Here is a 14469-nt window from a genome sequence, read left to right on the forward strand (position 1 = left end):
GTGCAGTGTGAGCTGAGAATAGCGCTAGCCCTATTTCATGTTTTGTTTGGTTTGAACACTCATCAACAAACCTGCAACAGATGAAAATTGTGGTGGAGGTTGGGGGAGGTGGGGCGAGAGAGTGAAACAAAGAGAGTACTGTGCCCTGAACCTGCAGCTCAGGAAACACAACTCTTTGGGGATCCCATAAACCACTGGAGCTGGTGAATCAGCCTAGTTTGGGGGACTGGGGCCGATGACTTCCCTGAGGCACTTCCCAAAATGATTACACTCTGAATGAAGACTTTTTCTGCTGAATATCAAAAGATGGCTCCATTCATTTTCAACTTAAAGTTAGTAACTAATAAAACAAGCCAAAGTATATTAAATCAAATGATTTATTGCTTTCCTCTTTCCAACCAAGATCTACTTGATAGTGGAGACATTTGGTTGAATGAAATATTTTGGATGTCTGTTTTCAATTGTTGAATTTCACTGAGCAGTGTTCGATCATATACTGTATTGAAAGTTGCCTGCTTGTACTAAAATTCGTTATTTTCTGTTTTCTTGGACGGGAGGATTTGAGAAAGTTTATTAATCTGGAAGCACCTTAATTTCCAAATATTCCCTTTTTGGTGCAATAAATCATCTGACTCCTTTCAAACAAAAGTAAACAAAACACAACTCAACTTTAGGGGGAAAAAATGCAAAGAGGAATTTATTTTAATGTTTCTCCACTCAGTTGATGGTTTGTGTGCAAACCCAGTAATTGTGGAATTGTAACACTGTGCACTCTCAGCATGTTTACAGTGAAATGATTAATTCCTGGCCCAATTCCTAGGTCTTGTTTGTGTATTATTTCTTGCAGTCTGGCTACTAAGTAATTACTTAAGCCCATGATCTTGGCCTGCATTTAAAATTCTCAGACAAATCGAAGCCATCAAATTTAAATATCACCGTTAGTTTTCAACGTTAGTTTTCCACGTTTAAATCACTTTTCTGAAAGGCCAAAGTTTACTTTGGAAAGCTGCAGTGAATTTCAGACTTTTATTTTTATAGATATTCTTCTACTTTTATTTTTGGAAAAATGCAAATACATTTGCAAATAATTGTGTGGTTATTTCAAATACAGGCCTAACAATTGGTGCAGTGTGTGTAGTTAATTCAAACAGTGAAGGTAGAGAAATAAGTAGTATTACCTTACTGTCTGATGGTTTCGTGCCAAGTTCTAAGCCTCATTCGATTATACAATGTGAAGAGGCCATTTGGTCATATATAAGCATATCATCTCTCCAAAGAACTATCACATTAACCAAACTCCCCTTGTTTTTCTGCAAGCCTTGCAATTTTTTTGTTTCTTTTCTTGTTCAATCCTGACTCCCTTTAATTTTAGACATTCAGTGCAGTGATAGGCCGTTCCGCCCAGCACACCAATTTAACCTCAAAACCCCAGATGTCTTTGGAGGGTTGGAGGAACCAGAGGAAACTGGAGCATGACACACAGGTCATGGGGCGGAGGGGGGGTGGTGGGGGGGGAAGAATGTACAAACTCCTTACTGACAGCGCCGGATTTGAACTTGGGTTGCTGGTGCATTGCGCTGACTGCACCACCCTTGAATCTGCCTTCGCTTTCCTTTCAGGAAATAGATTCTGGATCACAATAAACAGTGAGGGAGCAGATAATTCAGCATTGCTCTCATTCTACATTTGGTGTATCTTCACGTAGCCTTTCATTCAACTGATTGGATTACTTTGTCTTGGTAGCTGTTGTTCACTAATGCCTTTTGTGAAGATCGGATGACCAAGCTAATTGTTGAGCTTCTGCAGAGCAGACAATCAGTACAGCAACAGGTCCTTTTGTCCAATTACATCCAAATGTCCTACATTGTGGTGCATTTTCGAACGGCAGGAGGAAACCCACACCGACATGGGCAAATTCATTGGAGCATAGAAGGTTGAGCGGGGATTTGATAGAGGTATATAGAATTATGATATATAGAATTATGTGAATAGGCTCTTCCTCTTGAGGGTAGGGGAGATTGGAACGAGGGGTCATAAGTTAAGGGTTAGGGGGCAAAACTTTAGAAGTAACATGAGAGGGAGCTGAGAGGTGGCTGAGTGAAATGACCTTCAGGAAGAGATGGTTGCAGCAGGGTCAATTCTGTCATTTAAGAGAAGGTTGGATGTGAGGGGGTTGGAGGGTAATGGACAGGGAGCGGGTAGGTGGGACTAGAGGAATTCACATAAGTCGGTGCAGACTAGAAGGGCCGAGATGGCCTGTTTCCGTACTGTAATTGTTATATATGGTCATATATATATATATATATATATATATATATACATTATGTGCAAACTCCTTAGAGATAGTGCTGGATTTGAACCTGGGTTGGTGGCACTGTAAGAGTGTTGGCTAACTGGCTCGCTAACCTGAATTGTGACCAGGATGCTTCAAACTTAAAAAATTAAGGTTGCATTTTGTAACTTGAATCCTCATATGGTTGCAGTGGGAGTCAGATTTGTGTCTGGAGAAATGAAGAAATGATCTGGAACTTTGACTCCCAATCCTTTAAGTTAACCACTACGCTACTGAACACTGGGCTTCTGACATTTCTAATTTGGTTACATCAGCAAAAGTAACCAATGACTAATATTTATATTGAAGTTAAAACACAAATATGCTGGAGGAACTCGGCAGGCCTCGAAGTGTCTCTAGAAGGTAAGGCTACTAACATTTTGGGCCTGAGCCCTTCGTTAAAGTATGAGCAAATAGCAGGTGGCTGTTGGATTTCAAAGACTGGAGGGAAGAAAGGGCAGGGGGAGGAGCCCAGGTCAACAGGGAAAAAGTGACATGGATAGGACAGGGGAGTGAAGGTGAGAACTGATAGGGGGAGAGGGGCGGATCTCTGAATGCAGAGCTGAAGGAAAGAAAGAGGGGGAGATAAATAGGGAAAGGCAGAGACAGTAGATGGTGGGCGTGGGGGGGGTGGGAGGCTAACAGGAACCTGAGAAGCTAATTATGTTTTTTACACGGCCACTGCCTTCCAGGAAATTATTCCCAATTTTCCAGAACACAGTCTGTGTAAACATTCCCATTCTGACATTTTACCTCCTCAACCCCTAGCAAGTTTCCCGGAGCACCTGCAGTCTAAACTGAAATGCAGGCGACCCATGAACCACAAACCAATGAATAGCCTCCTTAACTACCGCACTTCAGGTATCCTGTCTAAACTTGCGGTGTGATACAGATATTTGGAGTTTTGGTCATTCCTGTGTGAATGGCCAATCCCAGAAGGTTGGAAGACACCTCAGAATGGAACTGTCATGTAAGGTCTTTGTAAAAAAACATCAATCATCTGGTTGGAGGATGTCCAGATGGAATATGAGGTATCATTCCTCCAATTTGCACGTGGTCTGTTCAGGCACCTGCCTGCTTTTTGCTCATGTCCATGGACTCAGGCCTGAAAAATTGGTGATATGTTGTTACCTCCATTACTAAGTTCCTCCAATATTTTTGCATGATTACTATAATCACAGCGTTAGCAGATTTCGTTTTTCTCTCAATATTTATACTGAGTTTTATTCATGCTCTTTGACATAATGTGTAAAAATTCCTGATTGGAATTTTGCAATAAAGTTTCCTGCTTTTTTAATGAAGATAAAAATTAACACAAAGATATGAAATGAGAGTTGGGTGTGGTTGATTGGAAGAACACTCAAGGCAGTGGACAGACGATGGTTTAAAAATACTTAATGCACATTGCATAAAAATCTTTTGGGGCACAAAAAGCCAAAAGATAACATGATTCATTCATAAACAGAGGAATTAAAGACAGTGTTAACTCAAAAGTATTGGCTTATGAAAGTTGCCAGAAATAGCAGGGAGCCTGAAAATTGGAGTGTTTCAGAACTAAGCAGGAAGCAAGAAATTGATAACAAAGGACAAGATTGAATGTGAATGTAGACCAATAGGGAGCATAAACCACTGATGGGAAAAGGTAGTTACAACAAAAATAGGAAAAGGCCAGAGCTGACAAATATCAGTTCCACATAGGCAGGGACAGGAGAGTCCATGTTATTGGAAAACCTTTCCTGGAGCCAATACATTGAGGCAGCCAGGTGAAAAATACCAACACCTCGACTTTCTAAGAAGTCTATGGAGATGACTATGTGGCCAATGCACAATTCAAATCCTATCCACAAATTTGCTGATGACTCCACAGTTGTCAGCAGAATCATGAACGGCAATAAGGAAGCGTACAGGAGGGAGATAGATCAGCTCCTTGAGTGGTGTCACACCAACAACCTTGCACTCAACGTTAGCAAAACCAAGGAGATGATTGTGGAAGTCAGGGAGAAATGTTCCAGTTCTCATCAAGGGCTCAGTAGTGGAGAAGGTCAAGAACTTCAAATTCCTGGGTGTCAATATCTCCGAGGATCTGTCCTGAATCCTCCATATTGATGAAATCACAAGAAGGCTCACCAGCAGCTATACTTTGTGAGGTGTCTAAGGCCACTCGGTATATCACTGAAGACTCTCAAAAACTCAGCCTGTGACATTATAGGAACCAGACTTCACTCCATCGAGGACATCTACAAGAGGTGATGTCTTAAAAAAAAAACTACCTCTATCCTCAAAGACACCCACCACCCAGGCCATGCCTGCTTCACTCTGCTACCATTGGGAAAAAGGTACAGGAGTCTGAACTTGAGCACACAGCAACACAAGGACAGCTTTTTCCCCACTCCCATCAGATTCCTGAATGATCAATGAACCGAAGACACGGCCTTACTTTTTGTGCACTGGTATTTTTATTGATTGTTGTAGGTGGTGTATATGAATATTTGCACCATGAAGCTGCCACGAAACAATGAATTTCATGACTTGTTCATGACAATAAACTCTGGTTCTGATTCTGAGATTTGGCATGTCATTAAATATTCTATCAAACTTCTGCAGGTGTACTGTAGAAAGTACACTGACTGGTTGCATCACGACCTAGTTGGGAGATTTGAATGCCCAGGAATGAAAGTGGCTGCAGAAAGTGGAAAATCCCTCGTGGGCACTGACCTCCTATCCAGTGAACACATCTATGTGAGACGCTGCCTCAAGGAAGCAGCCAACATCCTAAAGGAACCCCCTCACCCTGGTCACAACTTCTGCTTGCTGCTACTTCAAGGTTCAAGGAAAGTTATTTTCAACAACTATCAGGCTCTTAATCCTCTCTGTTTCCAACCCTAACAATGAGCTGCTCCTGGACCTCCAAAGGTTCTCTTGACACTATTAAATGGCCACTTCTTTCCTTCCACTAATTGCAAATTATTTATCTACCCTTTTATATTTATTATCTCCTTTCCTGTCTCATATTGTGGTAATTCAAGGTACACTATTGTAGTTGGTGTTTGAGACAAACTTGCATGTCTTCAGCAAATAAAAGTTTTGCTGCATCTTTACAATGCACTGGTATATACAACAAGAGACTCTCATTTCATCGTAGCAGTGAGCGATGGACTGTTTGCACAATGTAGGTGGCAACGAAAATGCAGGAACCTATAACAAAAGATGCAATGACAGAATACCTTTTAAAGGATAACAGGATTGAGCAGGACCAACATGGATTTATAAAGAGAAGGTCATGTTTGACAAATCTTTGAGAATAATGACAAATAGAATAGATAGGGAGAAAGAATGGATATGGTGTATTTGGATTTTCAGAAGGTTTTCGTGAGGGTAATGGAGTGAGAGTTAAACAGTGAGTCAACAGACCCTTTGGCCCAACTCTTTCATGCCATTCAAATTGTCTATCCAAGCTTGTCCCATTTGCTTGCATTTGACCTGTATTTTTCTAACCCTTTCTTATTCATGTACCTTCCAAATGTCTTTTAAACATATTAATAGCACCCACCAGAGATGTCACTAGGGTTGGTGTCACCCAGTGTGGTCACCCCCCCCCCCCCACCATGGACCTCCTCCAGTACCCATCCATGCAGACTCCTTAGTAAAATTTTTTGTACGAATGTTACTCTAAATCATAATTCCCACAGCTCATTGAATGTAATGCCCATAGTAGTGAGATAAACAGCTTAGCAGAATTAAAATTATACCTTTAGTTGCAACTTTATTAGTAACTGAGCGGAAGCCTTTTTTGACATTTTTCTCTTTCTTTTCCTTTAATTACCACTTCATTCTCAAAAAAGGTTCACAAATACTAATGACCACAATATTTTAGCTAAAATGCCAGAATATTTGACAAAAGCAGCGACTATAAAAACACCAGCAGCAATGAAAACAACAGCGCGAGCTGGTAGCGCGTGCAGATGAAACCACATGATTCAAAGCGTCGTTGTCATTGGGTAATAATGACAGGTCTGACTGGAGCACATTAGAAGGCTCGAAAAGTAAATGAGCATCAAAAATTTTAGCTCTGACGGTACATTGATACATTTAAGATGGGCTTACTAAAAAATGATTTTGTTGTTGTAACTATCAACAGGGATATTTTCATAACAAATATTAAATTTCTGCTGAAACACTGCATAAAAATTTTATAGACAGTTATTTTGGTGTCACCCCCTCTGATGGTGTCATCCAGAGGGGTCTGCACCCCCTTAGTGACTCCAGTAGCTCCCAGCTCGACCAATTAATCTGGCAGCTCATTGCACATAGCACAGACTCCATTTGAAAAAGTTGCCTCCCTTCATTTAAATCATTCCTTTCTTACAGTTATACCCTCCAGTTTTAGACTCCCCTACCTTGGAAAAAGATCATCTGCCTTCTCTAAGCCATTCATGATTTTATAAACCTTGATCAGGTTACCACATCCTTCGCCATTCAAGAACCAAATGAAGGGCCCAGGTCCAAAATGTTGGCCTCCATTACTTCCTGTGGATGCTGCGTGACCTGCTGAGTTTCTCCAGCATGTTTGAGAATTGCACTTCACCCCAGCATCTGGAGACCTTCTTGATGAACTCCCTTCCTGAGGACTGTTCATCGGCCGTTAATGTACAAGAATGTGGGAAAAGGATCAGAGACGAGGGAGCGAGCGGGCGATGGGAAAATGGCCTCACTGACTTAGTGAGTGAGTGAGTTTGCTTGGTGCTCCAAGTTCTGCTCGACTCAATGAAGGTGGAGGGAAGTGGGGACGAGATGGCACATGGAATAGTGTGTTCCCACCCAACAGAAGATGCCTGCAGCTCCACACCACTGGCAAACCTGTACCTCAACATCTCAAAATGTTCATTTGTATGGATGTCCTTAAGTCAAGTAGTGAAAACACACAATACTGGTGAAACTCACCAGGTCGATCAGTGTACTTAGAGCAAAGATAAAAATACATAACTGACTTTTCAGGCTTGAGCCCTTCATCAAGGTACGAATAAAATGTTGGCAAGCGTTTGAATAAAAAGGTAAGCAGTGAGGCATGGGGGAGGACCTGGTCGCAAAGGTAGGAGGTAACAGGTGGAGAAGGGAGAGACGACACAGCAGCAAGCAAGAGGAGGGATGGGATGGATAGAGAGGGAAGAGGTGGAGAGCTGACAGGGGAAAGAGAAGGGAGAGCAGATTAGCAGAAACCAGAGAAGTCAATGTTAATGCCATTCAGATGGATAGCACCCAGATGGAAAATCAGGTGTTCTTCCAATTTGCAGGATTGAACACGAGGCCATGGACAGACATGCAAGTGTGGGAGTGGGACGCAGAACTGAAAGGGTTGCCCCAATGGGAGATCTCTATCACTGGTGCAGACGGAGCAAAGGTGGTCAGCAAAGTAATCTCTTAGTTTGTGCCCAGTCTCTCCAGTATAGAGAAGGTCACAAAGAGAGCACCGAATGCAGTAGATCAGTCCTGCGGATACACTAGTGAAGTGTTGCTTCACTTGAAAAGCTTGTTTTGGGCCCTGGTCCATAGTGAGGGGGGAGGTGTGGGCACACGTGTGGCACCTCTTACTGCCCGTAAGTTAGGCGATTGTTACCTGGGGTAAGCTTGTTTTACTATGTACACAACCAGACGAAGCAGTGTTTCACTAGACACAGCGTATACACAGCATATAATAATCACACATTTACATGAAGGTATAATACAAAATAAATCTATATAAATATTTTGGGATAATTTACTTGGTTGCAGGATACTGTTCATCAGTCTCACCGCCTATGGGAAGAGGCTAATTTCCCAGTCCTGATTTTGATGCTCCTGTTCCATCCTTTTGTTGGTAGCAGGTCAAAAATAGGGTGTGCTGGATGGAAAGAGTCCTTTACAAGTCTTTGAGCCCTATTTAAGCAACATTCCTGGAGAACGTTGTCAATAGAGGAAAGGGGCTCTTTGGTACTGAGTAGTGGAGAAATGTGTGTGCTTGTGAGGGTTGTCAATCTCTGCCTAATTCAGCCACACAGAACATTTAAGGGTGAAGATGATAAATGTGAGGAACTAAAGGGTTTGGAGATCGGGCAGTGAAGTCAACTTGAGAGCAGAGCTCAGAAATGACTTAGAAGGAGGGAACAGTCTGAAGACCTGTCTGACCTGTTGCTAATTGCGCTCGTTATTTTCTTGGGTTATTTTAGACGGCTGGAGTTGAGATCATTGTTGCACCCTGCATTCTCCTGTTTGCTGTTATTTCAGACTGAACTAGTGGATCATTCTTAGCCAAACATTGGCACACCGAGTCATTACTGCTGTTCATGCCTCACTGTATTGCGCCAGGTTTATTAAGGTTTGCACATATGTCATTAATCCAGAGATAAATGAATAAAACCTTTTAATTCATATCCATAACAGTGTAAGTTACATCAGCCTTTTATACTAATGCAGGACCAAACTGTTAGGGAGAAAGGATTCCCATTGTCGCTGTGGCATATGACCAATTTGACCAATTTTCAAACTCTTATTTACAACCAATGTGTATTTTACAGCCAATGAAGTTGTAGGACAGGAATTTTACCAATTCCATACAGGACAAGCTACCATTACTCAAAAGTGAGAGAACTAATCAGATAAATGACTTTCGTGGTTTTATGCCTTGCTAGATTGTGAAGGTCACCTGTTTTTATTTAAATCTGCACACAAGGGTTGTTTGGTATTGGTGAGTCTGCAAACTTAAATCAGGCCAAGATTCCGCAGAAGGTTAGGTGCACTATGAACAGATGTGATTCTGGATTCACAAATTGCCAGTTGGTTCATCTGTTCATTTTGGTTTCTTTTTTCTTTCAGATCCATTATATGATACTGTCAGGAGATCCGGATGGGGTAATAATATGAACAATGTCACAAAAAGTAAGTGCCTTTCAATATCCTTGAAAACTAACTGGAATCAAAAATATCAATAAACCTGTGACTGATGGCAAAATGGAACATGTTTGATTATTGTCTGAAAGCATTTTATAAGAAGGAAGTGTGATTGTTCGCTATGTGTATTCAGATCGCTTGAATCACTCCTCCCATGTAACTCAGAAGAGGTCTCAGTGATCATTGTTTGGGCGATGCAAATTTGTTGAATGAAAACTTGGGGAAGATAAAGAGTTTTGGTTCAGAGCTGCTTGTACCTACAGATGGTGCAAAGCATTGAGGTTAGTGCAGTGAGGAAGCAATGCCGAAAGAGGACGTTGTCTGCTTCTGAAGCTCAGCTCATTATGTTGCATGGCAACAAGATGATTGAACTTTGGGCAGGAGAAAATGATCATCTGTGGAAGCCTTTAGAAATTTTTCTCCAATGTTCTAATTCTGTGGCAGTTGTACCTGGTTCTTCTCACAGTGAAGAGTCAGAAAAATGAACAAAACATTCATATCCAAAAAATGAGCTGCATCACCTTGCCTGATCAGGGCATCACGAAACACAGGAGAGGAAGATATTGATGCCAGGTTCATTACAGTAATTTCTGTCATCAAATGTAGGAGGTAAAGCTCTTATCAGTGCTTCCCAGAGTTCAATTCAGGCCCCCAGTGCTGTCCCTGACACCACACGAATTTCACCTGGGCACTCAGGATTCCCCTTCCATCCTGACAACATGCAGACTGGCCTGGCAACTGGCTCCTGTAAATTTTCCTTAGAGGACAGACGAGTGTTAGAATCTGAGGGGAGGCACGGTTGGCATAGTGGTTAGTGCCACGCCTTTACAGCGCCAGTGATCGGGACCAGGGTTCGAATCCTGTGCTGTCTATAAGGAGTTGGTATGTTCTCCTGGCGTCCGCATGGGGTTTCCCAGGGGCTATGGTTTCCTCCCACTGTTCGAAACATACCGGGAGTGTAGGTTGGGCGGCACAGACTCGTGGGCTGAAGTGGCCTGTTACTGTGCTGTATGTCTAAATTAAAAACAAATTAAAGTGGTAGGGAGAAGAACATGTGATGTGTAATTGGATGGTTAGTACTGACTCAGGGGTTGAAGATTCTGCTCCTATTTCAGTATGCCTCTCAGTCTTTGCTGCTGTGTAAATACTCCGACATACTAAACCAAAATTATGTTGCTGGAAATGGACAGACCTGAATTATATTCACACGGCCATCAAGAGTATTTAAGAAACAGGAAAAATGAAGAGTTTAAAATCTTCCCAATTTTGGGAGAATATTTTATGGCACTGTTTGGTGAACTTCATCAAGTTGTATGTTATTTTTCTCATTTGTTTTTAAATGATAATTAAGGCAGGTGCCCCTGTAAGGCATTTAATTTTGCACTTCATTTTCTGCTTTTGTTTTCCTTCTGTTAGGTTTCGCGATATCAGCAACACTTAATTACTGTCTATCTTGCAAGCATTTCGAGTCTCTTGTCCATTTGGCCATGAGAGGCCTTATAACCAGGCACATCTGGTGTGTTCTGGTGTGTTCAGCTGCACTCCTGCAAGGCACCGGTTAAAGTGTTCCTGCTGCAGTTAGCGGAGTCAGTGCAGCCAGGGTCAGGCATAACTGGGACACCCTGTATTAAAACACACAATGCTCTTTTCACTTCAGCCACGGTGCCTACAGATTTTCCTGTTTTACACTCTCTTTGTGTTGCTCTACCACCAAGGCTCCCGCCCTATTCCACATTTAAGTTGGTCAAAAAGTGCAGTAAAAATAATGAGTGCACAAACACAGTTAGAACAAATATTTTCAGACTGAAGGTCAAAAGAAATCCTGATGTTGGAGATCTGAAATGAAGGCAGAAGGTGCTGAAAACACTCAACAGGCCAGCCAGGATCTGCGGAAAGGGAAACGGAGTGAACGCTTCGGGTCAGTTGCCTTTGAATGAAGGATCTTTGACCTGAACTGTTTCCCTCTCCATGGGTAATCCCTATCCTTGCTGAGTACTTCTCATGTGGGGTTTTGTGCTTCCAGAAGGTCGAACCATTAATTTTCTGGTTAGAGCACCAATCTGTTTCTGCTGACTGGAGCCACTTTGGTGACCTGTTGCAAAACGTTCACCACCTTCTGTGCAAAGGAATACTTTGGCAGGTTGGTTCAATGTCTCCAGCCATGCTCAGGTCCATCAGTGATCCAGGTATCACAAGGATGTCAGCCCAATCCTGTCTTTGCAGTGGTATAAAGTTTATGAATCTATTTTTTCAGCTTCCCCTGGAGCAACGCAGAGTGGGAATAAAAGTGCAGAACAGCCTCGTCCCCAACCAGGTAATAGTGAGGAAAAAAGGAGGAAATGCAATGGATTTATAGATAGTTGTTCAGATGTAGCAACATGGTGGAGATCCAGGAGAATAAAGATTATTCCCTCTGTATTTTCCAATATCATCCTTCCCTTAACAGCTTCTCTGATCATGGTCTTCTGGTGCCTTGCCCAAATGCTTGAAATAATGGGAATAGGAAGGTAGATCCAGATTCTGATCAGTAACTGTTTAAAGTAGTGTCACTGGATAGTGGGTCACAACCAAGAACCAGCTGATTTAACCCCGATCACGATCATCTTTAATGATGGTGACGACTGCGGTGTTTCAAAGGGTGGTGCTGCAGCTACCATCAGAAAGATTCATACATAATCTGGGATCTTCCTGATCATTGACACTTTCCTCAGAGCTGCGTCTGCCGCACTGTGAGAACCCGGGAGTTCATTGGAGTCTCCTCTTGGCCTGTGGCAGGCTTGATGTAGCTGCGAGACTATTTACACCGTAACACCTTTAAACAGTGAACTCAGTTAGGATGGCAGGGTCAGCGTAGCGGTTAACCGCTGTCTGTGAGGAGTTTGCATGCTCTCCCTGTGTCTGCGTGGGTTTCTTCTGGGTGCTCCAGTTTCCTCCCATGTACCAAAGAGGTTAATAGGTTATATGGGTGGCGCAGGCTACAAGGGCCTGTTACTGTGCTGTATCTCGAAATTAAATTAACTTCTTTCGAGCAGCCATATTTTACATTTTATTTATTATTAAATTTGCATGATCAATGGCCTCAAACCAAACATGCAATATAAAAGTTTTTAAAACAAATCGAAGGATTGCTGTCCTTTTTCCAATCCAAAAGATTTTAATAACACCTGATCGTGGGTTAATTATATGAGAGAACCTGTTAGTCTTCATGTTGTTCCTTCCACTGTGCACCAGCCATGGCTGAATATGAAAAAAATAAAATGACAATCTGTCTGGAACTGAGAAGACTCCAATGAATGTATAAAAATCAAGCATATTTCATGCTAACTTGTAGATGTTAACAGATGCGTTTAATGAGCAAAACAAAAATAATAAATACTTCATTGTCCAGAGGCCCTTTCTCCAGCTCACCCAACGTCACTGTCTGTAAGGAGTTTGTATGTTCTCCCCTTGTCTGCGTGGGTTTCCTCTAGGTGCTCCCATTTCTACATTTAAACATTTTAATTTAGACATACAGCCCGGTAACAGGCCTTTCCAGCCCAGAAGCCAGTGCTGCACAATTACACCCAACTGATCTACAACCCCCCCCCCCCCCATAGGTTTCTGAAGGGTGGGAGGGAGAGAACGTGCACACTCCTTACAGACAGCGCCAGATTCAAACCTGGGTCACTGGTGCTGTAATAGCGTGGCACTAACCGCTACGTTACCCCACCTTCTGATAAACCTACGGGTTTGTCAGTTATTTAGAGTAATTGGGCAGCATGGGATTGGGGGCTGGAAGAGCCTTCTACCCTGGTGTATCTCTAAAATAAAAATATTAAAATAAAAGCTTTAGAAAAGAGACCTGGGTGTTTAAAATTGGATGGGTAGGGTTAGTGGTGACGATTGCCAGTGCATCTTCTGAAGCAGTAGATGAATGGGAAGAGGAGGAAGAGTGAGAAGCAGGCCTAAAATCAACAATTCTGGTGTAGTTGTTACATCTTTCTATTTTGCTTATTGTAGAATTCCAGCATTTGAAGTGAACTTTCTTTTAATTTAAATCCATTTTTATTTAGTTTTCCATTCTGGTGAATACTGAGGAGGGTGCTTCTGTATTTCAGATCCTTATCAAATTCTAGGACCCACCAGCAGCCGGTTAGCCAATCCAGGTAAGATGGTGAACTGATAAAGGAAAAGTACTCTACCAAAGATGTAAGCTATGTTCACTGTGTGAACTGAAGTTATTAATGCATGTGCAAAAAAAAATCCTTGTGTTTACAACTATGAGGTGGCACGGTTAGCCCAATGCTGTCACAGCGCCAGTGATTGGGGCTAGGGTTCGAAACCCACTCTGTCTATAAGGATTTAGCAAGGGAAGGTTGAGAACCACTGCTCTAGACCTAATTGTTATTGAAATATTCTGCTTGAAAAAAAATGTCATTGGAGTTATGAAACTGTGCACATAATGAGTCAATTAGTTACAATTAAAACAATGGTTTTCAAACTTTTTATTTCCACTCACATACAACCTTATGCATCCCTTTTAGAGCACTTATGGCATACTTAAGATGAAATGTGAGTTAAAAAAAAGGTTGCCCACTCCTAATTGAAGCAAACCATGCATTAAAACCTTAATTTCTTCATCTCTAACATTGCTGGTTATTTCCATTGTATCCTTTTGGTGACTCAGCTGTCAATGGGCACCGTTTTTTTCCATAACTACTTCCTCAGAAACTTCTGTAACTTAGAACTCCTTCATTAAATGTTCTCAGCCTTTCTGTTCAAATGCGAATGTCCAGATTTTAGAACCATCGAACAATACAGCACAGAAACGGGCCTTTCCAGTCTGTACCGAGCTATTATTCTCCCTAGTCACACTGACCTGCACTTTGACCATAGGCCTCCATATACCTCTAATCCAAATTCTTCTTAAATGTTAAAACTGAGCCTGTATTCAGCACTTCAGCTGGCAGCTCGTTCCACACTCCCACCATTTGTGAAGATGTTCTCCTAAACTTTTCCCTTTTCACTCTTAAATCATGTCCTCTGGTTTGCATCTCACCTAACCTCAGTGTAAAATGCCTACCGACATTTACACTGCATATCCCCCTCATAATTTTAAATTCCTCTATCAAATTCCCCTCATTCTTCTACGCTTCAGGGAATAAAGTCCTAACCTATCTAACCCTGTAACTCAGTTCCTGAAGTTCGGGCAACATCCAAGTAAATCTTCTCTG

General features: G+C 42.0%; 1 protein-coding gene across 10 annotated transcripts in view; it reads left to right on the forward strand.

Annotated features, from left to right (window-relative positions):
• fli1 (Fli-1 proto-oncogene, ETS transcription factor) overlaps positions 1-14469 on the forward strand; it is an 87971-nt gene that overhangs the window by 59015 nt on the left and 14487 nt on the right. For 9 of the 10 annotated variants that reach the window (XM_069894405.1, XM_069894409.1, XM_069894407.1 and 6 more), the window contains 3 exons: positions 9182-9244; positions 11511-11570; positions 13354-13401. In XM_069894405.1, the coding sequence (XP_069750506.1) occupies positions 9182-9244; positions 11511-11570; positions 13354-13401 (171 nt within the window). The remainder of the gene's footprint in view (positions 1-9181; positions 9245-11510; positions 11571-13353; positions 13402-14469) is intronic. The other variant, XM_069894406.1, reaches the window with a different exon arrangement.

This window comes from Narcine bancroftii, chromosome 8 (genome assembly GCF_036971445.1).
Source record: "Narcine bancroftii isolate sNarBan1 chromosome 8, sNarBan1.hap1, whole genome shotgun sequence".
Classification (NCBI taxonomy): domain Eukaryota; kingdom Metazoa; phylum Chordata; class Chondrichthyes; order Torpediniformes; family Narcinidae; genus Narcine; species Narcine bancroftii.